This window comes from Gorilla gorilla, chromosome 2 (genome assembly GCF_029281585.2).
Source record: "Gorilla gorilla gorilla isolate KB3781 chromosome 2, NHGRI_mGorGor1-v2.1_pri, whole genome shotgun sequence".
NCBI classification, from domain to species: Eukaryota; Metazoa; Chordata; class Mammalia; order Primates; family Hominidae; genus Gorilla; species Gorilla gorilla.
Window position 1 is genome coordinate 211237019 of NC_086017.1, and position 25820 is coordinate 211262838.

Consider the following 25820-nt stretch of genomic DNA (forward strand, 5'->3'; position numbering starts at 1 on the left):
ACCACTGAAGAACACTCTATACGTTCTACCACTGAAGAACAACTCTATACGTTCTACCACTCAAGAACAACTCTATACGTTCTACCACTGAAGAACAATTCTATATGTTCTACCACTGAGGAACACTCGATACGTTCTACCACTGAGGAACAACTCGATATGTTCTACCACTGAGGAACAACTCGATATGTTCTACCACAGAGCAACACTCTATACGTTCTACCACTGAGGAACATTCTATACGTTCTACCACTGAAGAACAACTCTATACGTTCTACCACGGAAGAACAACTCCATACGTTCTACCACTGAAGAACAACTCCATATGTTCTACCACTGAAGAACTCTATACATTCTACCACTGAAGAACAATTCTATATATTCTACCACTGAAGAACACGGTATACATTCCACCACTGAGGAACAACTCTATACATTCTACTATTGAAGAATAACTCTATACATTCTACCACTGAAGAACAATTCTATACATTCTACCACTGAAGAACACTCTATACATTCTACCACTGAGGAACAACTCTATAAATTCTACTACTGAAGAACAACTCTATACGTTCTACCACTGAAGAACACTCTATACATTCTACCACTGAGGAAAAACTCTATACATTCTACCATGGAAGAACAACTCCACACATTCCACCACTGAAGAACAACTCTATACATTCCACCACTGAAGAACACTCTATACATTCTACCACTGAGGAATAACTCTATACATTCTACCATTGAAGAACAATTCTATACATTCTACCACTGAAGAACACCCTATACATTCTACCGCTGAGGAACAACCCTATACATTCTACCGCTGAGGAACAACTCTATATGTTCTACCACTGAAGAACAACTCTATACGTTCTACCACTGAAGAACAATTCTATACATTCTACCACTGAAGAACACTCTATACATTGTACTACTGAGGAACAACTCCATACATTCTACCACTGAGGAACAACTACATACATTCTACCACTGAGGAACAACTCCACACATTCTACCACTGAAGAACACTCTATACATTCTACCACTGAAGAACAACTCCATACATTCTACCACTGAAGAACAACTCTATACGTTCTACCACTAAAGAACAACTGTACACATTCTACCACTGAGGAACAACTCTATACATTCTACCACAGAAGAACAACCCTATACATTCTACCACTGAAAAACACTCTATACATTCTACCCCTGAAGAACAACTCTATACATTCTACCCCTGAAGAACTCTATACATTCTACCCCTGAAGACCCCTGAAGAACTCATACATTCTACCCCTGAAGAACAACTCTATACATTCTACCGCTGAAGAACAACTCTATACATTCTACCACTGAAGAACACTCTATACATTCTACCACTGAAGAACAACTCTATACATTCTACCACTGAAGAACACTCCATACATTCTACCGCTAAAGAACAACTCTATACCTTCTACCACTGAAGAACACTCTATACGTTCTACCACTGAAGAACAACTCTATACGTTCTACCACTCAAGAACAACTCTATACGTTCTACCACTGAAGAACAATTCTATATGTTCTACCACTGAGGAACACTCGATACGTTCTACCACTGAGGAACAACTCGATATGTTCTACCACTGAGGAACAACTCGATATGTTCTACCACAGAGCAACACTCTATACGTTCTACCACTGAGGAACATTCTATACGTTCTACCACTGAAGAACAACTCTATACGTTCTACCACGGAAGAACAACTCCATACGTTCTACCACTGAAGAACAACTCCATATGTTCTACCACTGAAGAACTCCATACATTCTACCACTGAGGATCAACTCTATACATTCTACCACTGAAGAACACTCTATACATTCTACCACTGAAGAACACCCTATACGTTCTACCACTGAAGAACACCCTATTCGTTCTACCACTGAAGAACACTCTATACGTTCTACCACTGAAGAACAACTCTATACGTTCTACCACTGAAGAACACTCTATACGTTCTACCACTGAAGAACACTCTATACGTTCTACCACTGAAGAACACCCTATTCGTTCTACCACTGAAGAACACCCTATTCGTTCTACCACTGAAGAACACCCTATTCGTTCTACCACTGAAGAACAACTCTATACATTCTACCACTGAAGAACACTCTATACGTTCTACCACTGAAGAACAACTCTATATGTTCTACCACTGAAGAACAACTCTATACGTTCTACCACTGAGGAACAACTCCATACATTCTACCACTGAGGAACAACTCCACACATTCTACCACTGAAGAACACTCTATACAGTCTACAGTCTACCACTGAAGAACAACTCCATACATTCTACCACAGAAGAACAACTCTATACGTTCTACCACTGAAGAACACTCTACACATTCTACCACTGAAGAACAATTCTATACATTCTACCACTGAAGAACACTCTATATGTTCTACCACTGAAGAACAACTCTATACATTCTACCACTGAGGAACAACTCTATACATTCTACCACTGAAGAACAACTCCATACGTTCTACCACTGAAGAACAACTCTATACGTTCTACCACTGAAGAACAACTCTATACATTCTACCACTGAAGAACAAGTCTACACATTCTACCACTGAAGAACAAGTCTATACATTCTACCACTGAAGAACACTCTATATGTTCTACCACTGAAGAACAACTCTATACGTTCTACCACTGAGGAACAACTCTATACATTCCACCACTGAAGAACACTCTATACATTCTACCACTGAAGAACAACTCCATACATTCTACCACAGAAGAACAACTCTATACGTTCTACCACTGAAGAACACTCTACACATTCTACCACTGAAGAACAATTCTATACATTCTACCACTGAAGAACACTCTATATGTTCTACCACTGAAGAACAACTCTATACATTCTACCACTGAGGAACAACTCTATACATTCCACCACTGAGGAACACTCTATACATTCTACCACTGAAGAACAACTCTATACTTTCTACCACTGAAGAACAACTCTATACTTTCTACCACTGAAGAACAACTCTATACGTTCTACCACTGAAGAACATTTGGGTTGTTTCTCCAAGTATTTACTGAGTGCCTAAATTATTTTTCACACACGAAGTTAAAGATTTCATTCATTGACTTGTTCAGCCATCAGAAATCATACCACGGATCTGCAAAGAGCTCCCCTGTCCTACTTATTTCTCTTACCTCAAGCTAACATCCTCATTGACATTACAACGTGGAAATCTGAACTTTTTCCTAGCCAATCAGAGTTTAAGACAATCCTCTATCTCTGTACATTCAGTAACAGTGGCAGCTGTTCTATTTTAGCCCGTGTCACATGTAAGCAATAAACACACAAGGGCAAGCTCAATCTTATGAGATCCTAAGCTGCCCCTAGATATCATTTATTTCAAGGCTCAGATCATAACATCCATAAAAGGAAAGCTTTTCTGACACTTCATGGACCAGATCATATTTCACCTTATCCATTAAATCACTCCTGATCTTCTTAGTACAAAATCTCTAAAGTCCTATAATACTATTTGAATTTCTCTTACAACATTTCTCCCACACTACCTTTTCCATCTTATCTCTAACACTGGAAATTAATTCCTTGAAGTAGAAGACCACATCTTTATGTACCCCCTAGGACCCAATCAGTTTACAGTATCTATCAAGTATTTAACACTGAAATATATTCATGTTAAATATTTGATAAACATTAATTAATAAATATATTTCTGGTTCTATGAACTCTCAACAGTTATTTTAAAAACAAATAATACAAAAATATATAGTATATTCAATAACATTTATAAGAAATATTTAGGCCAGGCACAGTAGCTCACGCCTGTAATCCCAGCACTTTGTGGGGCTGAGGCAGGAGGCTGAGGCAGGTGGATCACCTGAGGCTGGGAGTTCGAGACCAGCCTGACCAACGTGGAGAAACCCTGTCTCTCCTAAAAATACAAAATTAGCTGGGCATGGTGGCGCATGCCTGTAATCCCAGCTACTTGGGAGGCAGAGGCAGGAGAATTGCTTGAACCCGGGAGGCAGAGGCTGCAGTGAGCCAAGATCGTGCCTTTGCACTCCAGCCTGAGCAACAAGAGCAAAACTCCGTCTCAAAAATAAATTTAAATATAAATCACTGGAACTAAACTTCATTTGCTACAGTTAAATACCTGTCATGAAATTTACTCCCTTAGGTTCAACTATTCAAAAAATTATTAGAGATGAATAATTTTTTTTAAGGGCCCAATCTCAGTTATATGTACTTTTCTTGAGACAGAGTCTCATGCTGGAGTGCTGTGGTGCCATCACGGCTCACTGTGGTCTTGATCTCCCAGGCTCAAGCCATCTTCCCACCTCAAACTCCTGAGTGGCTGGGACCAGAAAGAGGTACCACCACGCCTGGCTAATGTTTAAATTTTTTGTGGAGACAGGGTCTTCCTGTGTTGCCCAAGCTGGTCTCAGATTCCTGGATTCAACTGATCCTCCCAAAGTTCTGGGATTACAGGCATGAGCCACTGTGCTCAGCTTCAGTTATGCATATTTTGAGGATATAATGGGATATTAGCTGTAAACACAGAACTAATTATGTTCAACCTACTGGAGATTATTTTTATGTTTTTCAACATATAGAATAAAAATCAATTTGGAAGTTAGTTTGTCAAACATATTTTTACATATCTGAAAAAGATTTAGTTCTTTTATTTCAACAAATATTTATTCTAAAATTCTGATATTGCTGATAAAGAAGTTAACAAGCCATATATATTAGTGTTCAATCACTGCCTTCAATCAAGATGGTTATAAATAAGCTTCCAGATTATCAAAAATAACTAAATGTGTAGAGTTCCACATTATATCTAAAGCATTCATTTCTGAGTGTCAACTTTGGAAGATTTAACAAATCCTAAAGTTCTTGGATGATAAGATAAGGAGTCTGGAGGTCATTTTCTATGCAAAATGTAACAGTAGTCTCCACATACTTAAAGAGTTCTCATATACAAAAGAGAATTTGCTTTCTATAACTTTACCGAAGTGATAGGCGTGCTTTAATTCAAATTAAGAGGCCAGGCACAGTGGCTCATGCTTGTGAGGTAGTATGCTCTTTCACTGAATATATTTAAGCTGGAGTTAGTCATCCATTAGACAGACTGTTAAAGGAACATCTCACTTGGATGGAGATAGGAGCTCATGATACATAAGATCCTTTTCAATTCTAAACTCTGAATATAATTTAGACTGTGTATAAACTGAAGTTACTTTTAAATGACTTACAATGTTTAAGAAACAGTGTTACACCTATTGAAGGCTACTGAAATTTTTACCAGGTTTTAGATCTAAACAAAAACCTAGGCACAGAGGAAACACAAAACACAAAGAGTACTGACGCATTTCCTCCACGTTAAGCATATGCTAAAGACAGTACACTATAAACACACAAATAACAGCTTTCCATTAAAGCTTACTTTCAAAACTTACCAGAATTCTGTTGCATTCCCCATCGCACTCTCATCCTGAATTGCTGGGCACCACTTTGCTGGAGGAGTCTTCTATTTAGTCTTGGAAAATTCTGCTTCTTCCCTTCCCTTCGATTCAACTTGATGATATCATCTATGATAAAGGAAATGCCAATTATTTTCATTTTAACTTAACTCAATTACTCAGTTTCATTTTCTAGCTGATAGATGTCCTACGTTCCTAACTTCTTTTCTACTTTGAAAGCACTTCCATAAGAGGATAATAACAAGAATCAGCCATTTTACAATAGCCCAAAGCAGATCTACCAATTAATGAAGAGTGCTATTGGCCATAGTATTTCTTTACCTGATGAATCAAGCAGAAGCCTGTTTACAAAAGTTATTCCTACTTACTTCCCATAATCACAGAAGCCTCCAATTTCCTACTTACTTCCCATAATCACAGAAGCCTCTTATTTCCTACCTACTTCCCATAATCACAGAAGCCTCCATTTTCCTACCTACTTCCCATAATCGCAGAAGCCTCCATTTTCCTACTTACTTCCCAAAAACACAGAAGCCTCCAATTTCCTACCTACTTCCCATAAACACAGAAGCCTCCATTTTCCTACCTACTTCCCATAATCACAGAAGCCTCCATTTTCCTACCTACTTCCCATAATCACAGAAGCCTCCAATTTCCTACCTACTTCCCATAATCACAGAAGCCTCCATTTTCCTACCTACTTCCCATAATCACAGAAGCCTCCATTTTCCTACCTACTTCCCATAATCGCAGAAGCCTCCATTTTCCTACTTACTTCCCCAAAACACAGAAGCCTCCATTTTCCTACTTACTTCCCATAATCACAGAAGCCTCCATTTTTTAAAGATGACCCCCTTCCAGCCAGGCACAGTGGCTCACACCTATAATCCCAGCACTTTGGGAGGCTGAGGTGGGCGGATCATTTGAGGTCAAGAGTTTGGGACTGGCCTGACCAACATGATGAAACCCCGTCTCTACTAAAAATACAAATAAATAAATAAATAAATAAATAAATAAGCAAGCAAGCAAGCCGGGTATGGTTGTGCATGCCTGTAATCCCAGCTACTCGGGAGTCTGAGGCAGAAGAATTGGTTGAACTCGGGAGGCAGAGGTTGCAGTGAGCCAAGATCGCACCACTGCACTCCAGCCTGGGTGACAGAGCGAGACTCCATAAAAAAAAAAGAAAAAGTAAAAAAAGATGACCACCTTCCAATATATAGGTAATCAAAAATTAAACCATTCAACTAAAATACTAAATGTTGAAATTCAGCAAATATTTATTGAGCATATACTACATGCAACGAATATATGTGTCAGGTTGTGCTGTAACTGAAACAAAAGTAAAATACGGTCCCTTTTCTAAATAAGTTTAAAAGTACTGATGGAAACAGACATGCGAATAGCAAATACAAAATTAAACAAGTGCCATAATAAAGGCATAGTACAAAAAATACTAATGACTCACCTCTAGCAAAGTACTTCAAGGCTACCTTATTTTTCTTTCTACACTGATCTAAGCCTCGTTACTTCCAAACATACTTCCAAACTGCCCCAAGGTAATTCACAAACAAAAATACACAACAGAACAAGGTGAAGACCAGAAAACTAAATGCACTCCAGATTCCCATTTATATCTGTTAAAAGAGGTTACTAGAAGCCAAAAATACTCATTTAAAAAATATCCAGCTGGGCACATGCCTGTAACCTCAGCACTTTTAGAGGTGAGATGGGAGAATGCTTCAGCCCAAGAGTTCGAGACCAACCTGGGCAACACAGCAAAACCTCATCTACACAAATAATTTTTAAAAATTAGCCAGGCATGGTGGTGCGTGCCCATGGTCCCAGCTACCCAGGAGGCTGAGGTGGGAGAATTCCTTGAGCTCAAGAGGTCAAGGCTGCAGTGAGCCACAATCACGCCACCGCACTCCAGCCTAGGCAACAGAGCAAGACTGTCTCTCAGAAAAAAAAAAAAAAAGAAAAAAGAAAACCACAAACATTTCCTCCATAGTCCTAATTCCAGTATTATTTCATAATTGAGAAAGCAAATAAAACAAAGAAATTGCATACAGTCAACAAATTCTTAATAAAACTCTATGAAACTAATCAAACTCAATTTTTCTGTCACTATAATTAGTCTTTCCAGAAGTCAGAGAAGGAAATATAACTTGAAGGTCCTTTGTAACATATTACTGTTCTACTTAACCAATCTCTAATCTTTAAGACTCTTAATTACACTCAAATATTCACACAAAATATCTCAAATCTCCCCAAAATATTTAGTTTTCTTGAAATTAATGTCCAACTATGAAAAAGTTCATCGAAGTTAAGGGCACTCAAAAACTTTTGTAAAAAATTAAAAGGTCAACATCAGATATATAAACATGTATCTCAACAAGCATAAAGGGAATACCAAGGAAGACACTATTTATGAGGCACTACTTTCCTTTAACAAAGTGCTACTTACTCTTCATCAAAAGTCTAAAATCTCAAGCCTTGAGAGTAAACCAAAAAAAATGAATTTGGTCTGGGGAGCATTAAAAAAAAGAGGCAAAGTACAATTCTGACTAACAAAGTTAATCTTAAAATATAGCATATAGGCCGGGTGCGGTGGCTCACACCTGTAATCCCAGCACTTTGGGAGGCCAAAGTGGGCGGATCACGAGGTCAGGAGATCGAGACCATCCTGGCTAACATGGTGAAACCCCGTGTCTACCAAAAAATACAAAAAATTAGCCGGGTGTGGCGTGGGCACCTGTAGTCCCAGCTACTTGGGAGGCTGAGGCAGGAGAATGTTGTGAACCTGGGAAGCCGAGATCGTGCCACTGCACTCCAGCCTGGGCGACAGAGCAAGACTCTGTCTCAAAATAAATAAATAAAATAAAATACAGCATATAAAGTCTAAATATAACTAAAAATCAGAAGTAGCAGAGCATATTAAATATAAAATTACATTTCACATTTCAACATTTTACTACCTATATCTTCAAATAAGTCAAATGAGCTACCATGGCCGAGAGGATTCTTTCAATCTAAAAAAAGAAAATGGCTTTCTCCTGCCCAGTGAATAGATACACACGTATCAGAATTTAAAAAAAAAAATTCCTTACAATGAGCTATTTTAAGTTTCTTCCATAGCACTAGGGGAATATACATGGTAATAGTAATAGCAGCAGTAGCAGCAGTGGTGGTGGTAAGTACTACAGTACAGGCATCAGCAATGTTAGTACCAACAGTTCTGACATGTATTCACTTAATTCACAACAATCCTATGAAATAAGTATCATCGTAACACCGATTTTCAAATCAAGGAATTGAACCATGAGGCCAGCTATTGGTAAACTTGGTACTCTATGTGAAATTCATATACATCTGGCAAAGCCATGATTTAAAACAAAAAAACCTCTGCAAACCTGGTAAGATTAAACATTCACAAAGCATAATAACTGCCTAGGATAGATGATGTCTAGGATAGAAATGGGATGATCTCTTCATCCCATTTCTGTAAAATTCTCACCAAAAGAAAGGCAATAGAGGGACTGCTGTATGTTCCTGGGGGAAAGAAAGATATCAAGCTGTTTCAGCTCTCCACAGCACTTCATTGCTACCTCCAAGAGAACTACCCATCAGTTTTCTTCACTTGAACATACTAATCATCAAACAAAACACATACAAAAAAGTAAACAGAAAACCTAGAAACGTAAGAAATCTAGGTGTAAAACAGCTTGAGGCTCTAGAATCAGACTGAAATCCTGGCACCACCACTTAACTACCTCGCATGACTTCGAGCAAGTTACTTAATTTCTCTATGCCTCTGATTTCTGTAAAATGGAAATAACAACAAATAACAAAAGCATATATACAGACATACACACATAGATATAGTGTATGTATAAAAACAACCAAGCCATATATAGACATACACACATATATGTAGTGTATGTATAAAAATAACAAAGCCATATATACAGACATACACACATATATGTAGTATATGTATAAAAATAACCAAGCCATATATACATACACATATATAGTGTATGTATAAAAATAACCAAGCCATATACACACATATATATAGTGTATGTATAAAAATAACCAAGCCATAGACATACATACACATATATGTAGTGTATGTAGAAAAATAAAGCCACATATACAGACATACACACATATAGTCTATGTATAAAAATAAAGGTATATATACAGACATACACACTACATATAGTGTATGTATAAAAATAAAGGCATACATACAGACATACACATATATATATAGTGTATGTGGAAAAATACAGTGCTGTGTACCAGGTCCTGTTCTAAGCAGTTCACAGATGCCTTCTGACTCGTTTAATGTTTTCAGCAACCCTATGTGGTAAACACTACTTACTGTCACCTTTCTACAGATGAGGCACTGGGAAATCATCTGCCCACGGTTACATGGTTACAAAGTGGCAGAGGCAGGACCTGAAAGGAGACAGTGTGGATCTGGATTCCATGCTGTCAATCACTAGGAGTACAACCCTCACAGACTTATCAGGAGGATAAACTGAGTTAATATATAAAATGCTGGCCGGGTGCGGCGGCTCACGCCTGTAGGGGAGGCCGAGGCAGGCAGATCACCTGAGGTCAGGAGTTCGAGACCAGCCTGGCCAACACGGTGAAACCCTGTCTCTACTAAAAATATGAAAATTAGCCGGCCACCAGTGCTGGCGTGTGCCTGTAATCACAGCTACTCGGGAGGCTGAGGCAGGAGAACTGCTGGAACCCGGGAGGCGGAGGTTGCAGCGACCCGAGATCACACCACTGCACTCCAACCTGGGCGACAGAGCCAGACTCCGTCTCAATTAATTAATTAATTAATTTAATTTAATGCTTAGTCCAGGACCTGAACTGAGACAATGTGGCTCTGGGTTCCGGCCTCTCCATCGCTAGAATCCTCACAGAGATATTATGAGGATAAACTGAGTTAACATATAAAATGCTTAGTACAGGACCTGGTAGGTAGTAAGCACTCAATAACTATTCATTATTACATTATTTCTTGGCCTTACCTCAAAAGGTTTCTCTCTTTTTTGGGGGGGGGGGGGGGTCGGGGGGAGACAGGGTCTCGCTCTGCCGCCCAGGCTGGAGTGCAGTGGCGCAATTGGCTCACTGCAACATCCGCCCGCGGGTTCCAGCTATTCTCATGTCTTAGCTGGGATTACAGGCGCGCGGCCACCACGCCCGGCTAATTTTAGTATTTTTAGTAGACATGAGATTTCACCTTGTTGCCCGGGCTGGTCTCGAACTCCTGGGCTCAAGCCATCTGCCTGCCTCCGCCTCCGCCTTCAAAGGGCTGGGATTGCAGGCGTGAGCCACCGCGCCCAGCCCCGGCTTTCTCATTTCTTACAAGCTCACTACTAACCAGCAGCAAGGCAAGACTTGAGGCCAAACCTATTATTTCTGATCATTTGCTTAGTTCACATACTGGATTCTGACTGTGGCAATCGTAGAAATCAATAGTTCCCATCTCACCTGGAACCAAAAATGTTCCAGATAAACCACAACAAAAGACACACAAGACAAATGGGAAGAAATGAAAACCGAAAGAAGGTTTCCAAGACGGTTATCACTCTAAAGACCGTCCTGGGAAAAGTTACGCCTCGGAATCCACTAGTCAGGTACTTTTCAAATATCCGAAAAACTGCCGGCCAAACACCTGGCAGAGCTGACTTACACCCAACGCCATCACTTGAATCCCGACAAAAATATTCGTACTTTTAGCCCACCTAAGCTAACCACAGCGGCTGGTGCCTCGGTAGTGTCAGGGCTGGATTTTAATGGAATCACCAACCTCCCGGTTTTTATATAATCGGCAAGAAACCACGCCACCCTCTCGGATGCGCTCAAGAACCCCACGCTTTACCTGGCTTCTCAGCGAGCCACAGCGATCAGCTCTCCTTCAAAGATGTTTGCTTTTTCCCCCATTAGCTAGCTCTGAGGCCTGGAGAGGGAGACTGTGCTTTTCTAGGCAGCGCTCAATACACAACCACATCCCACAGGCGGCCGAACGCTGCTTCCTTTCTGACAGACGCTCCGGGGCCGCGGCCGGAGGTGGCCCCGAGAGTCGCGCCCGGCAGCCATGGCCGGCGCCGGCCTGGAACGCCCGGCGACCAGGGAAAGCTCCGGAAGCGCTGGTTTAACCGACCGCAGCCCCGGCCGGGCTCTCCAAGACGTTTCTTCAGAGAGAACGGCTCGGTCGGACCATTCCCCTCGCTCCCCGATAACGCCCACCGCGAACGCGCTCCGGGGAAACCCGCAGATCTTTCCTCACAAAGAGCCGGCGAGCGGCGAGCCGTAGCCCCTCTGGGGAGAAGAGACGCCCCCCGCGACCCTGCGAACCTTCGGGCCCGCAGCGCCCCGGCCCCCGCCTCCACAGCCCCTCCTCCGACAGCCGCGGCCGAGGGGACGCCCGGGTCCCTCGCGGTCCAGCCGGGCACCTGGCGTCGAGCCTGCGCTCCCGGCTGTCCTCGGGGCCTCCGCTCGGGTCCGCCCACCAGCGAGAAAACTCCGCCGGCAACTGCTGCCGACCGCCCCTGCCCCCACAAACCGCGCCGCCGGGTTCCACCCGCGCCCTCCCCCGCACTCCAACTCGGTCCAACTCGGCCCCTCACCCAAAGACATATCTATTTTGTCGAGGTTTTCATTGCTGCGGGCCTTCGGCGGCGGCGAAGAAGTCGCCGTGGCTCCCACCAACCGGGTACCAAACCGGTTCATGGCTGGAGACGTCGCGCTGAGAGCGGGCGCGGGCAAGGCCGGAGTCGCAGGCCTGCCACCTCCCACTCGCGCACGCAGCCCGCCGCACCGAGGGAGCGCGCACGCGCCGGCGCCGTCCTCGGTCTCCACCCGCGGCTGTGGGCGGGGCGGGGCCACCGACACTCGCGGGCGACCAGAGCGGCCCCGCGCCGTGACTCGCTCCTAGCGGCCCTCGCAGGATCGGACGAGGCATTGCAGCCGCTGTGCTAGGCGCTCGCGAGGACCACCGTTGTGAGCAGTTCGACTTTCCGCCCAAACTGGGGGATGGTAGACCGCGGGCACCTCTGAATCTTATGCCTTCAGTGATATCATAATCCTCCGTGTCCTTCGAGTCCCTCCTGCTGCACACAGGTCCCCTATACTTCGGTACACACGAGCCTTTCGCGCCCACTGCAATGCAGCCTCGGGAGGCAGGACAGACCCCTGCGAGTGTAGATTGCAGCTGCATCCCAGCTCCCCTCTCCCTGGCACGCTCCTCCACCTACAGCTGCGCTGAGCTGCCGCATCCGAACGCAAAGCAAACGCTGCAGTGACGGTTCCTGCGTCACCTTAACATCCAAAGTAAATGCTAACGTTTCCCGCGTCTGTACCTTCTCTCAATCGGCACTCTCAAAACGTTTGGCACGGTGTTCACTACCCTAATAAGACCTCAGCTTCCCTCGGGAGGGGTAAGTACCTCTGTTGATGTAGCTGCATTTTCTTCTAATTCATTTGCATTGGGAATGGATGGAAGGGTTCGTTTACTTTTTAATCATCCCTACGGGAAAACAATTTAATATTTGATGAATTCCTGCATGATAACTTTTTTCCGTTTACAACATACGGTATTTACCTCTCTTCTTACCTCATTCTCCTTCCCTGAAGTAACTGTGTTTATGTGGAAGCATTTAGGTTATATCACCCTCATACAGCTTAAAACTATCTCGGATATTTACATCTAAGGACAATACCAGATGCATTCTGTCCACCTAGAAATCTCTGTCGCCTTTCTCCTCTCCAATTCATAAAATGCAAAAATTCCTTTAGCATGGAAACGAGCCATCTCAAAACCACAATAGCCTGTGCTTAATTTAGTCATGTCACAATGTCATGTGGCTTCCAACTTCAACACCAATGACACATTTACTATTTTTTGCTTGGGGATCCCATGTTTTAAAATATTTCTTATGCATGTCACACTTAAAAATTAAAGCCAGCTGTTCCAGCTCCCCTTTCCAGGCCTGAATTTAAAGCAAAGCTTGCAGTGACAATTTTGCGGTCACCTTAACAATAAAAGTAAATGCGAACGTTTCCTGTATATGTAGCATGGATAAAACCAGGAGTCTTCACACAGATTATGTTTCCAGCTGAAATCAAAGAACCATGACTTTTTTGTAAGCCTAGTAGTCTTATCTTGGGGAAATGTATAATTTTTGTTAGGCTTTTGGGAATATTCTAAATAACTTCTTATTCTCAAAGGTTAAGATGTCTCTTTTTTTTCTCATGACAAAGACATAACAATATAGGAAGAGTGAACCACACACCTATCAAGGGGCACAAGAAACTTTAATAGTGGAGGAAAGTTTGGACTCGGAAACTCAAGAACAATATTTGGCATGTCAAGGAGAATATCATGTATGTCCTTAGCGTAATGTGCTTGATTTTACTACTGTCTCACCCTGAAGCCCCTTCATTTGTCTGGACTGCTAAAAACTAGAGAAACTGACTCACGCCTGTCATCCCAGCACTTTGGGAGGCCGAGGCGGGCGGATCACCTGAGGTCAGGAGTTTGAGACCAGCCTGACCAACATGGTGAAACCCTTACTAAAAAATAAAAAAAATAAAAATAAAAAAATTAGCCGGGCATGATGGTGGGCACCTGTAATCTCAGCTACTTGGGAGGCTGAGGCAGGAGAATCGCTTGAACCCGGGAGGCGGAGGTTGCAGTGAGCTGAGATCGTGCCATTGCACTCCAGCCTGGGTGACACAGCAAGACTCCATCTCAAAAAAAAAAAAAAAAAAAAAAAACTACAGAAACTGGGTTGTGGGCCCAGACCTGAGTTTTATTGAGTGATAACTTTTTCACTGACTTTAGTTATTCACTGTATGATTTTGGGAGAGTCTCTGGACCTCATACCCATCTTCAAAACCAGAAAAAGGAGTAAGAATAGTGAGTATGAAAAGTATATTTAAAATCCTCTAAGCACAAGTCATTTTTCTCCACATTCACCTTCTGTCACTAGAAATAACTTCTACCATCTCTGCTCATTTGTGAGAGTAAACTACAGAGAGGATCCTTAGGTTAAGTTCTTAATTTTATGGAAGAAAATTAATGCAATTAGAGTTTGGAGGCATTTTGTACTTCAGGTATTTATAGGACAGATAAAAATCCCAAATGTATAAAATCCTCCCTGCCACTAATATAATAAAGATTCTCGACCTGGTGCGGTGGCTCACGCTTGTAATCCCAGCACTTTGGGAGGCCGAGGCAGGTGGATCACTTGAGCCCAGGAGTACGAGACCAGCCTGGGCGACATAGTGAGACCCTGTCTTAAAAAAAAAAAAAAGATTCTCTTTTATCCTGATCTTCTCCCCCAAACCAAAGCCTTATCCCCAGTCTCTATAGTGCAAAAGGCCATGCTGCAGCATTCGATTAAACAGTCCTAGCTGTTGTGTTTCAGACTTTCAGGTTTCCCCAAGGGCTGAGAGTCTTGGGGCCTAGGAGCCATCCCCAGATTCCAGAGGGAAAGGCAAGAAAGCAAGAGTGAAGCATTGTGGGTAATGGCAGGTCTTTTCATACACAAAACAGAAAATAGCAACCCGAGACACACACAGTAAAAATAAAGAGGAAGACAAGGCAAGAAATCGGAACTGGGTCCTGTCCAAGAAGTCCATCAGCCAACCACAAGGGCCAAGGTTAAAAGGTCAACCCTGCAATTTTCTGGGGCAGGAGAGGTAGCTATTCATTTAATCATATATTCATTGAGCGTCAGGCACTATAATAGGCCCTGGGGATTAAAAAAAAAAAAAAGTGAGCAAGACGGATGCACACCCTATCTTCACACACCTTGAAGAGCAAAGAATATCTCAGCACCTGCTGTGAACGAGGCCCTGGACTGGATGTGGGCATTCAGCCTTTGTTGGTGTACAGCAGTTCTGCAGCTTCACCTAAGTCAAAATAAACATGGGATCCAAGCAGTTGCCCTTTTAAAAGACTTCGTTTCACACAATGTAGATTAAACAACCTCCAGGATTGCCAGATAAAATGCAGGGCCAGCTAAATTTGAATTTCAGATAAACAACGGACAATTGTTTAGTACAAATATGTCCCACGTTTCAGATAGTGATTTTTTTTAACTACAGTAAGTTTCATGTAATATTTAGGATATATTTACAACAGAGAATCATTTCATTGTGTGAAATAAAAATTCAAACTTAAAGCTGTTGAAACTTTAAATTATTCTGAGCTTTGAGAGGGACATGGCTATATGGCATGAGTCAAGCAGCATGCAGTTGTAACTTCTGCTTTTTCCTGTGAGTGATCTGGAATGATTGAGGCGTGCCAGAGATAAGACCCCTGAGAACATTACACCTCCTCACAGAATATTAAAGGAATCTTCCTTGGAATGTAGCAAGTTATACTAATCAAATTGTTACAACTGTTTCTGCCTATATAAGTGAAATCTTGGCCTCCTCACTTTGGAGCACTGACCCCATTCCTTTGGAATCATGTTTCTGGATGGCTATCCTCAAGCTTTGTGCTGCAGTAAACTTTATACTTAGTCATATTTTCTGAATCTCATTATTGAAGGTTGACATTTGTTTAACTGAAATTCAGGTTTAACTGGGAGTCTTTTATTTTATTTGCTAAATCTGGCAACCTTCTCAACCTCATACTTTTCTTTCTTTCTTTCCTTTTTACAGACAGAGTCTCACTCTGTTGCCCAGGCTGGAGTGCAGTGGCACGATCTCACTGCAACCTCCGCCTCCCGGGTTTAAGCTATTCTTTTCCTCAACCTCCCCTATAGCTGAGATTACAGGTGCATGGCACCATGCGCAGCTAATTTTTGTATTTTTAGTAGAGACAGCGTTTCACTACGTTGGCCAGGCTGGTCTCGAACTCCTGACCTCAGGTGATCCACCCGACTCAGACTCCCAAAGTGCTGGCATTACAGGTGTGAGCCACCACGCCCAGCTCAACCTCATAGTTTTCTGTTAACACTTTCTGGCTCCTTTTTCATAATGTGCACAGAAATCTACGTTTCTTCAAAGGTAGTAAACTCTTACACACTTCACCCCTTAACTTTTTATCAGTTTGATTTGCCTTTTTTTTTTTGAGGTGGAGTTTCGCTCTTGTTGCCCAGGCTGGAGTGCAGTGGCATGATCTCACCTCACCGCAACCTCTGCCTCCCGGATTCAAGAAATTCTCCTGCCTTAGCCTCCCAAGTAGCTGGGATTTCAGGCATGTGCCACCATGCTGAGCTAATTTTGTATTTTTAGTAGAGACAGTGTTTCACCATGTTGGTCAGGCTGGTCTCGAACTCCCGACCTCAGGTGATCCGCCCGCCTCAGCCTCCCAAAGTGCTGGGATTACAGGTGTGAGCCACTGCACCTGGCTTGATTTGCCTTTTAAATCCTCCTTTTCTTTTCTTTCTTTTTTTTTTTTTTTGAGACAGCGTCTCTCTCTGTCGCCCAGGCTGGAGTGCAATGGTGTGATCTCGGCTCACTGCAACCTCCGCCTCCCGGATTCAAGCAATTCTCCTGCCTCAGCCTCCTGAGTAGCTGGGTCTACAGGTGCGTGCCACCACGCCTGGCTAAATTTTACATTTTTAATAGAGATGGGGTTTCACCATGTTGGCCAGGATGGTCTCGATCTCTTGACTTCGTGATCTGCCCACCTCGGCCTCCCAAAGTGCTGGGATTACAGGCGTGAAGCCACTGCACCCAGCCTAAATCCCCCTTTTCTTAGTTTTGAGATATATTTGATAATAAAAGACACATACTGAAAGTATGCAGTTTATACAGGTGTACAGGATATATACCTGTGAAAACGCTACGATAATCTGAATAAATATTATTATATATTCATTATTTTCTAAAGTTTTCTTGCTCACCTTTGTAATCCTTACCCCCCACCTACTATCTAGGCAACTACTGATCTGTTTTCTGTTGCTGTAGATTAATTTGCATTTTCTGGTATTTTTAATAAATGGAATCATACAGTATATACTTTTTAACTGGATTATGTCACATAGCATAACTGTTTTTTATTTGTATGCCTTTTCTTTTTCTTGCCTTATTGCACTGACTAGGGACTCTAGTATCATGTTTAATTGGAGTAGTGAAAGTGAACATCTTTGCCTTGTTCCCAACCCCAGAGGGAAAGCATTCAGTCTTTCAACATTAAGTGTGATGCTAATTTTTAAAAATGCCTTTTATTAGGTTGAGGAAGTTCCCTTCTACTCCTGATTTGCTGAGAGTTAATCATGAATAAATGCTGAGTTTTATCTGATGCTTTTTCTGTATCTAGAGATTATCAAAAGGTTTTTCTTGCAAAATGTATTAATATGGCGAATTACATTGGCTATCAAATTTTGAATGTTGATTTTGTTTTTGAATGTTGATGTTCCAAATATTGCATTTTTGGGATAAACCTACTTGGTCATGGTATATTATCCTTTTTACATGTTGTTGGATTTGACTTGCTAATATTTTGCGAAGAATTTTGTCTTTTCATGAGTGACACTGGTATGTAATTTCCTTTTCTTGTAATTCATTTGTCTGTTTCTTATGTTAACCCTTTTGCTTTTCAAAAGAGGATATCTAGAAATCATATTGATGTAATACGTATTATACTGGTATATTAAAGGAGTGTGGTATAATTTATATTATATGATATATAGATAATATGTATTAGGTATAATAACTAATTATTAGCTAATATTAGTTATTTTTTATTTATTTATTTTTTAGACAGAGTCTCACTCTGTCACCCAGGCTGGAGTCCAGTGGTGCAATCTTGACTCACTGCAACCTCCGCCTCCCGGGTTCAAGCAATTCTCCTGCCTCAGCCTCCCAAGTAGCTGGGATTACAGGCACCCGCCACCACGCCTGGCTAATTTTTGTATTTTTAGTAGAGACAGGGTTTCACCATGTTGGTCAGGCTGGTCTTGAACTCCTGACCTCATGATCCACCTACCTCGGCCTCCCAAAGTTTTGGGATTACAGGCGTGAGCCACCACGCCTGGCCAATATTAGTTATTAATAAACAATAGCTAATTCGTAGCTCCCTTAAACTACTTATATATACACTACAGGTTCTCTTCTCTTTTCTGTTCCATTTTTTCCATTCTACCCGTCTGCTACTGTCTTCTGCTGCAGTAGCTTTTCTTTGCCACTTTGCTGTAGCTTTCTGTCCCTCTTCTGTGTTGCCCTTTTCCTTTGTTGTAAACTTTTCCTGTTCTAGTCTTCTCCCTTTTAATCTTAAAATTTGTTTGTTCATTTATTCGTTCATTCAACAGAGTTCGAGGTCCTCCTATGTGCAAGACAGTGTGCTAGAGGCTGGGGATACTGCAGAGAACATGACAGACGGGGTTGCAGGCATAGCTGCTGCCCTTAAACTCAAGACACTGTGCTAGAGGCTGGGGATACCGCAGAGAACATGACAGACGGGGTTGCAGGCATAGCTGCTGCCCTTAAGAAACTCAAGACACTGTGCTAGAGGCTGGGGATACCGCAGAGAACATGACAGACGGGGTTGCAGGCATAGCTGCTGCCCTTAAGAAACTCAAGACACTGTGCTAGAGGCTGGGGATACCACAGAGAACATGACAGACGGGGTTGCAGGCATAGCTGCTGCCCTTAAGAAACTTAAGACACTGCTAGAGGCTGGGGATACCGCAGAGAACATGACAGACGGGGTTGCAGGCATAGCTGCTGCCCTTAAGAAACTCAAGACACTGCTAGAGGCTGGGGATACCGCAGAGAACATGACAGACGGGGTTGCAGGCGTAGCTGCTGCCCTTAAGAAACTCAAGACACTGCTAGAGGCTGGGGATACCGCAGAGAACATGACAGACGGGGTTGCAGGCGTAGCTGCTGCCCTTAAGAAACTCAAGACACTGTGCTAGAGGCTGGGGATACCGCAGAGAACATGACAGACGGGGTTGCAGGCGTAGCTGCTGCCCTTAAGAAACTCAAGACACTGTGCTAGAGGCTGGGGATACCGCAGAGAACATGACAGACGGGGTTGCAGGTGTAGCTGCTGCCCTTAAGAAACTCAAGAGCTCCGGAGAGCCTGCCCGCCTCAGCTAGCAAGTTTAAAGGAGCACTACTGGCCACTAAGTCCCTGAGCATCAGTTCTGTGTGACTAGGGAAGCTGCTCTGGGTGGACAAGGGAACTTGAAGGGGAATTCTTCCTGGACTCAGGGGTGGGACCTCTCAGCTTATTAGGCCTTGCCCTCCCTAGGGAAGGCAGGAGTCTTGACCACCAGGGGTTCTAGATTGACTCACTGAATGACCAACTGTGGCATTTTCCAAAGCTAAACAAATTTACATAAAGTGCAAAATTCCCCCCATTTACATAAAACTGTTTGTTTTTTGAAGATATCCTCAATTTGTACTGGATGGATTTGTAGTCCAGGAAGGCTCAGGGAGCCAGGATTCTTGGGTCGCAGGTCTTCAGGCATTCCTCCTTCTCCCAGGCTTCTTCTCTCTGTGCCCCGCAGGTTCCCTGCTCTGGGATGCGGAGCCCAGGCTTGGGGAGACTAACTAAAGCACAGCGTCTTGCACATAGCAGCCACTCAAGCTCTGACCCTCTTCATGCAGTGGAGGGTCCCTTCTGTGCAGCATTACTCAGCGACAGTTGCAGGAAGCTGGGGCAGGGACAAAACGAACATTCGTCAACTATGTTAAGGATTTGCTCAGTCTAGAAATAAGATTTTTTTTTTTTTTTGAGACAGTCTCACTTTGTCACCCAGGCTGGAGTGCAGTGGCGGGATCTCGGCTCACTGAAACCTCCGCTTCCCAGGTTCAGGTGATTCTCCTGCCTCAGTCTCCCAAGTGGCTGGGATTACAGGCGTCCGCCACCACGCCCAGCTGATTTTTGTATTTTTAGTAGAGATGGGGTTTCACCATGCTGGCCAGGCTGGCCTGGAACTTCTGACCTCAAGTGATCTGCCCACCTCGGCCTCCTAAAGTGCTGCTATTACAGGCGTGAGCCACTGCACTCGGCTTAGAAATAAGATTTTTAAAATTTTCATTTTAACATTAAAAATTGCACATTTTCTTTGGGAGGCCAAGGCGGGCAGATCACGAGGTCAGGAGATCGAAACCATCCTGGCTAACACAGTGAAACCCCGTCTGTACTAAAAATACAAAAAATTAGCCAGGTGGCAGCAGGCGCCTCTAATTTTAGCTACTCAGGAGGCTGAGGCAGGAGAATCGCTTGAACCTGGGAGGCAGAGGTTGCAGTGAGCCAAGATCGCGCCACTGCACTCCAGCCTGGGTGACAAAGCGAGACTCCGTCTCAAAAAAAAAGAAAAAGCACACATTTTTATCCACCGTTCGTGGCTGGCAAAAGTGTTCCTATATAGTTTTTTGGGTTTTTTTTTTTTTTGAGACGGAGGCTTGCTCTGTTGCAGTGGTGCAATCTCTGGAGCGCAGTGGTGCGATCTCAGCTCACTGCAATGTCCACCTCCTGGGTTCAAGGGATTCTCCTGCCTCAGCCTCCCAGGTAGCTGGGATTACAGGCGCCCACCACCATGCCTGGCGAATTTTTAGTAGAGACAGGATTTCACCATGTTAGCCAGGCTGTTCTTGAACTCCTGACCTCAAGTGATCCTCCCACCTCGGCCTCCCAAGGTGCTGGGATTACAGGCATGAGCCACTGCGCCCAGCCAGTTCCTATATAATTGAATAAATGAACCACTACTAAATGCTTAGAGGGGATGGAAATGTTGCTGTAAAGACAGAATAAAAGCTAAGTAATTAAAACTTGGCAAAATTCTTCAAAAGCTTTTAAAATCATCTCATCAGATGAACTACTATAAGCTTTATATATGCCTAACAGAAAAAGAATTTTGGTAAATCAGTAAATTTGGTAAAGTCAGTGAATTGGTCATTTGGCAAAATTGGCTTAAAAGACTTTTAGAAATGCTACCTATGGGGAAAACATAAATTAATTTTAAACTATCTTTAAAGTTAATCATTACAAGATTAAAAATTTCCATGTGAAACACTAAAATTTTTGTTACATTTAGCAGGATACAGTCATAAGAAAACAAAACCATACTAAGATCATTGACTATTTTTTTAGGTCCCCATGAAAGCAGAACCTTGACTATTTTTTAAACTTGGCAAATGTAGAGAAAAGTTGCAAAAATAGCGCAATGAATACCCATATATCCTCTACTTCACCAATTAATGTTTTGCCACATTTGCTTTCTCTCTGTATAGAGATATTAGTTGTTGTTAGACAATTTGAGAGAAAGTTGCAGGAATTATGACTCTTTAGAATCTATTTCTAAGGGCTGTGTGCAGTGGCTCACATGTGTAATCCCAGCACTTTGGGAGGCTGAGGTGGGCAGGTCACTTGAGGTCAGAAGTTCGAGACCAGCCTGGCCAACATGATGAAACCCCGTCTCTACTAAAAATATAAAAACTAACTGGGCGTGGTGTTGGGCACCTGTAATCCCAGCTACTCGGGAGGCTGAGGCAGGAGAATTGCTTGAACCCAGGAGGCACAGGTTGCAGTGAGCTGAGATTGTGCCACTGCACTCCAGCCTGGGCAACACAGCAAGACTCTGTCTCAAAAAAAAAAAAAAAAAAAAAAGAGAATATATTTCTAGGGATATTCCTTAACATAACCATGCTAAAATTACCAAGTTTAGAAAATTTAACATTGATGCAGTACTATCATCCAATTATGGTTCATGTTCAAATTTTGCCAATTATACTAAAAAATTTTTTTCTTTTTCTTTTTTTTTTTTTAAGACGGAGTCTTGCCTTGTTGCCCAGGTTGGAGTGCAATGGCATGACCTCAGCTCACTGCAACCTCCGCCTCCCAGGTTAAAGAGATTCTCCTGGCTCAGCCTCCCGAGTAGCTGGGATTACAGGCGTCTGCCACCATGCCCAGCTAATTTTTTGTATTTTGTATTTTCAGTGGATCCATGATCCAGCCTGAGTGACAGAGCGAGACTCCATCTCAAAAGAAAAAAAAACAAAAGAAGGGGTTCAGGATTATGAGGGAAAGTAGAGGGATGGGATAGGTGAACGCATGGCTAGTGCAGATTATTGTCATGTTTATTAATGGCTTTAAAGAAAATCCAGTACATGTAACTTGAACTTGGACATATGAGAAAAAGCCTATTTTCCAGCCTTTTTGCTACAATTTTAGTTTTAGGATTTCTTTTTTTTCTCCCCAAGACAGTCTCACTCTGTCACCCAGGGTGGAGTGCAGTGGTACAATCTCAGCTCACTGCAACCTCTACCTCACGGGTTCAAACGATTCTCATGCCTCAGCCACCCAAGTAGCTGGGATTACAGGCGTGTGCCACTACACCCGACTATTTTTTCTTTGTATTTTTAGTAGAGACAGGGTTTCACTATGTTGGCCAGGCTGGTTTCGAACTCCTGGTGTCAAGTGACCCGCCTGCCTGGGCCTCCCAGTGTTGAGATCACAGGCGTGAGCCACCGCTTCTGGCCCCTAGGATTTCCTGATAAAGCTGATTGCCTTTTTTTTTTTTGAGACGGAGTCTCCCTCTGTCGCCCAGGTCTCGCTCTGTCTTCCAAGCTGGAGTGCAGTGGTGTGATCTCGGCTCACTGCAAGCTCCGCCTCCCGGGTTCACGCCATTCTCCTGCCTCAGCCTCCGGAGTAGCTGGGACTACAGGCGCCCGCCACCACGCCCGGCTAATTTTTTGTTGTATTTTTAGTAGAGACGGGGTTTCACCGTGTCAGCCAGGATAGTCTCCATCTCCTGACCTCGTGATCTGCCCGCCTTGGCCTCCCAAAGTGCTGGGATTACGGGCATGAGCCACCACGCCCGGCCTTTTTTTTTTTTCTTTTTTCAGACGAAGTCTTGCTCTTATCGCCCAGGCTGGAGTGCAGTAGCACGATCTCGGCTCACTGCAAGCCCTGCCTCCTGGGTTCAAGCCGTTCTCCTGCCTCAGCCTCCTGAGTAGCTGGGATTACAGGCGTCCGCCACCACGCCCGGCTAATTTTTTTGTATTTTTTAGTACGCCTGTAATCCCAGCACTTTGGGAGGCCGAAGCCGGCGGATCACCTGAGGTCGGGAGTTCAAGACCGGCCTGACCAACATGGAGAAACCTTGTCCCTACTAAAAAATACAAAATTAGCCGGGCGTGGTGGCGGATGCCTGTAATCCCATCTGCTCAGGAGGCTGAGGCAGGAGAATCGCTTGAACCCGATCGCGCCATTGCACTCCAGTCTAGCCAACAAGAGCGAAACTCTGTCTCAAAAATAAATAAATAAATAATATAGTGTTAATTTGGGATTATACTGTATGCCAAAAAATAAAGTTCATACATTTATAGAACTAGAAGTAAGGCCAGGTATGGTGCCTCATGCCTGTAATCCCAATACTTTTTGGGCGACAGAGGCAGGAGGACTGCTTGAGCCCAGGAATTTGAGACCAGCTTAGGCAGCCTAGTGAGACCCTGTCTCTACCAAAAATTAAAAAAAAAAACAAAAAAACAAATTAGCTGGGCATAGTGGCACTGCCTGTGGTCCCAGCTACTTGGGAAGCTGAGGTGAGAGGATCCGCTTGAGGAGGTTGAGGCTGCAGTGAACTGTGGTAGCACCACTGCACCCCAGCCTGGGTGACAGAGCAAGACTGCGTCTCCAAAAGAGAAGAAAGTCACAGAAGGAAGAGAAATCCCAATGAGTAATATTGCCCCTTTCTTAAAGAAGTATAATCGTTTAGTAGGAAAATGAGAAAGTTTGAAAGAGAGTATTTTTTAACCTAAATGAAATCATAAATGGCTTTAAGAGGCTCTTTCATTTCATTTTTAATTGCCAGAACACTTTTGTCAAGTTTGAAAATACCTAAAAGCCATATATTATTTTATCAGAGTCATTAGTTTTTCACGGAGTTATTCTTGATCCCTCTTTCTCCCTCACTTGCCACAGTCAGTCCTTTATAGAGTAGTGCTGATTCTATTGCCTTCACATTGCTGTAATCTGAGCCTCCTTGTTCTCTTCAACCGCTGCTGTAGTTTAAGCCTGGGTTTGCAAACTAGCAACTCAAGGGCCACCTTCAGCCTACAGACAAGCTGTGTTTGGCCTGTGCAAAGTTGCAAGTTTAAAAAATTTGTTGCCAACGTTTAAAAATTTGGAAGTTGTGCTTAAAAATGCAGATCCTAGCTTCTTTTAAAAAATCAAAATATCATAGCTAGGTGTGGTGGCTCGCACCTGTAGTCCCAGCTATTCAGGAGGCTGAGGAAGGAGGACTGCTTGAGCCCAGGAGTTCCAGGCTGCAGGGAGCTATGATTGCGCCACTGCACCCCAGCCTGGGCGACAGAGAGAGACCCCGTCTTTGAAAAAGAAAAAAGAGAAACCAGAGTATCTGGCAACCCTAGGCCCACGTTTCTTTCAACTGGTTCGCTTCACTTCTTAGCATTACTTGGTTATCCCCCATAAGGATGACCAGTCTCCTATCTATCCTTCCACCGTTACCTCAATATAGTATTATATCTGCCCCATCTCCTGTCCACATTGTCAAAAGTGGCTTTCCCATCAGATTCGATTAAATCACTTCTTGATTTGCATATGCTTGATTTGCTGATTGTTTTCAGGATAAAATCCAAACTCCTTAAAATGGCATTTCATGATCTGGTTTCCCCACCCCAGAATGCCCACACCATGCTGCTGCTCACTCCTTCCCAGCTCTGGCTATCCAGCACCTGCAGTTCCCAAGCCAGCACTTCCTTCCTTGTATCTGCCGTGTTGCTCTCTCCATCTTCTCTTCTTCCTCCTGGCTAACCCGTACTCAGCCTTCAAAACTGTGCGTTGACATCCATCTTCCGAGAGCCCCCAGAAGCCTTTCTCTCCTGCTCTTTTATGATCCCAAAGCAACCTGTGCTCTTGTTTGTGAGCGCTTCATGTAAATGCTCGAGGTCTCCAAACACCACCAGCGGACATTAAGCCAGGGCGGGCTGAGTGGGGTTAATCGTACCGGGATTAGATTAGCGTTATTGCCTAGTCTACATCTCGGACTGAGTTCGGTCCCCAGCGTGTAATGTCACGGGGGTGAATAAGGGTCCGCCCCGGCACGGATCCCTGAGACCAAGGTCCCCCGCCGCTTGCAAGCCGGCCCAGCCAACCACCGGGTGCGTAGTAATCCACGAGCGCGGCCTGGGATCGGAGGGCGCGGCCTGCGGGAGCGGCCTGGGATCGGAGGGCGCGGCCTGCGGCGGCGGCCTGGGATCGGAGGGCGCGGCCTGCGGGGGCGGCCTGGGATCGGAGGGCGCGGCCTGCGGCGGCGG

General features: G+C 43.6%; 2 protein-coding genes across 4 annotated transcripts in view; one reads left to right on the forward strand and one right to left on the reverse strand.

Annotated features, from left to right (window-relative positions):
• FYTTD1 (forty-two-three domain containing 1) overlaps positions 1 to 12453 on the reverse strand; it is a 37461-nt gene extending 25008 nt beyond the window's left edge. The window contains exons 1-2 of one of the 2 annotated variants that reach the window (XM_004038281.5): positions 12197 to 12453; positions 5520 to 5651 (exon numbers count right to left, since the gene is read on the reverse strand). In XM_004038281.5, coding sequence (XP_004038329.4) covers positions 5520 to 5651; positions 12197 to 12299 — 235 coding nt within the window. In that variant the 5' untranslated portion in view covers positions 12300 to 12453. The remainder of the gene's footprint in view (positions 1 to 5519; positions 5652 to 12196) is intronic. The other variant, XM_055382800.2, reaches the window with a different exon arrangement.
• A 375-nt stretch (positions 12454 to 12828) lies between these two features.
• RUBCN (rubicon autophagy regulator) overlaps positions 12829 to 25820 on the forward strand; it is a 74807-nt gene continuing 61815 nt past the window's right edge. The window contains exon 1 of one of the 2 annotated variants that reach the window (XM_063704547.1): positions 12829 to 13006. The gene's annotated coding sequence lies outside the window, so the exon portion shown is untranslated. The remainder of the gene's footprint in view (positions 13007 to 25820) is intronic. The other variant, XM_063704548.1, reaches the window with a different exon arrangement.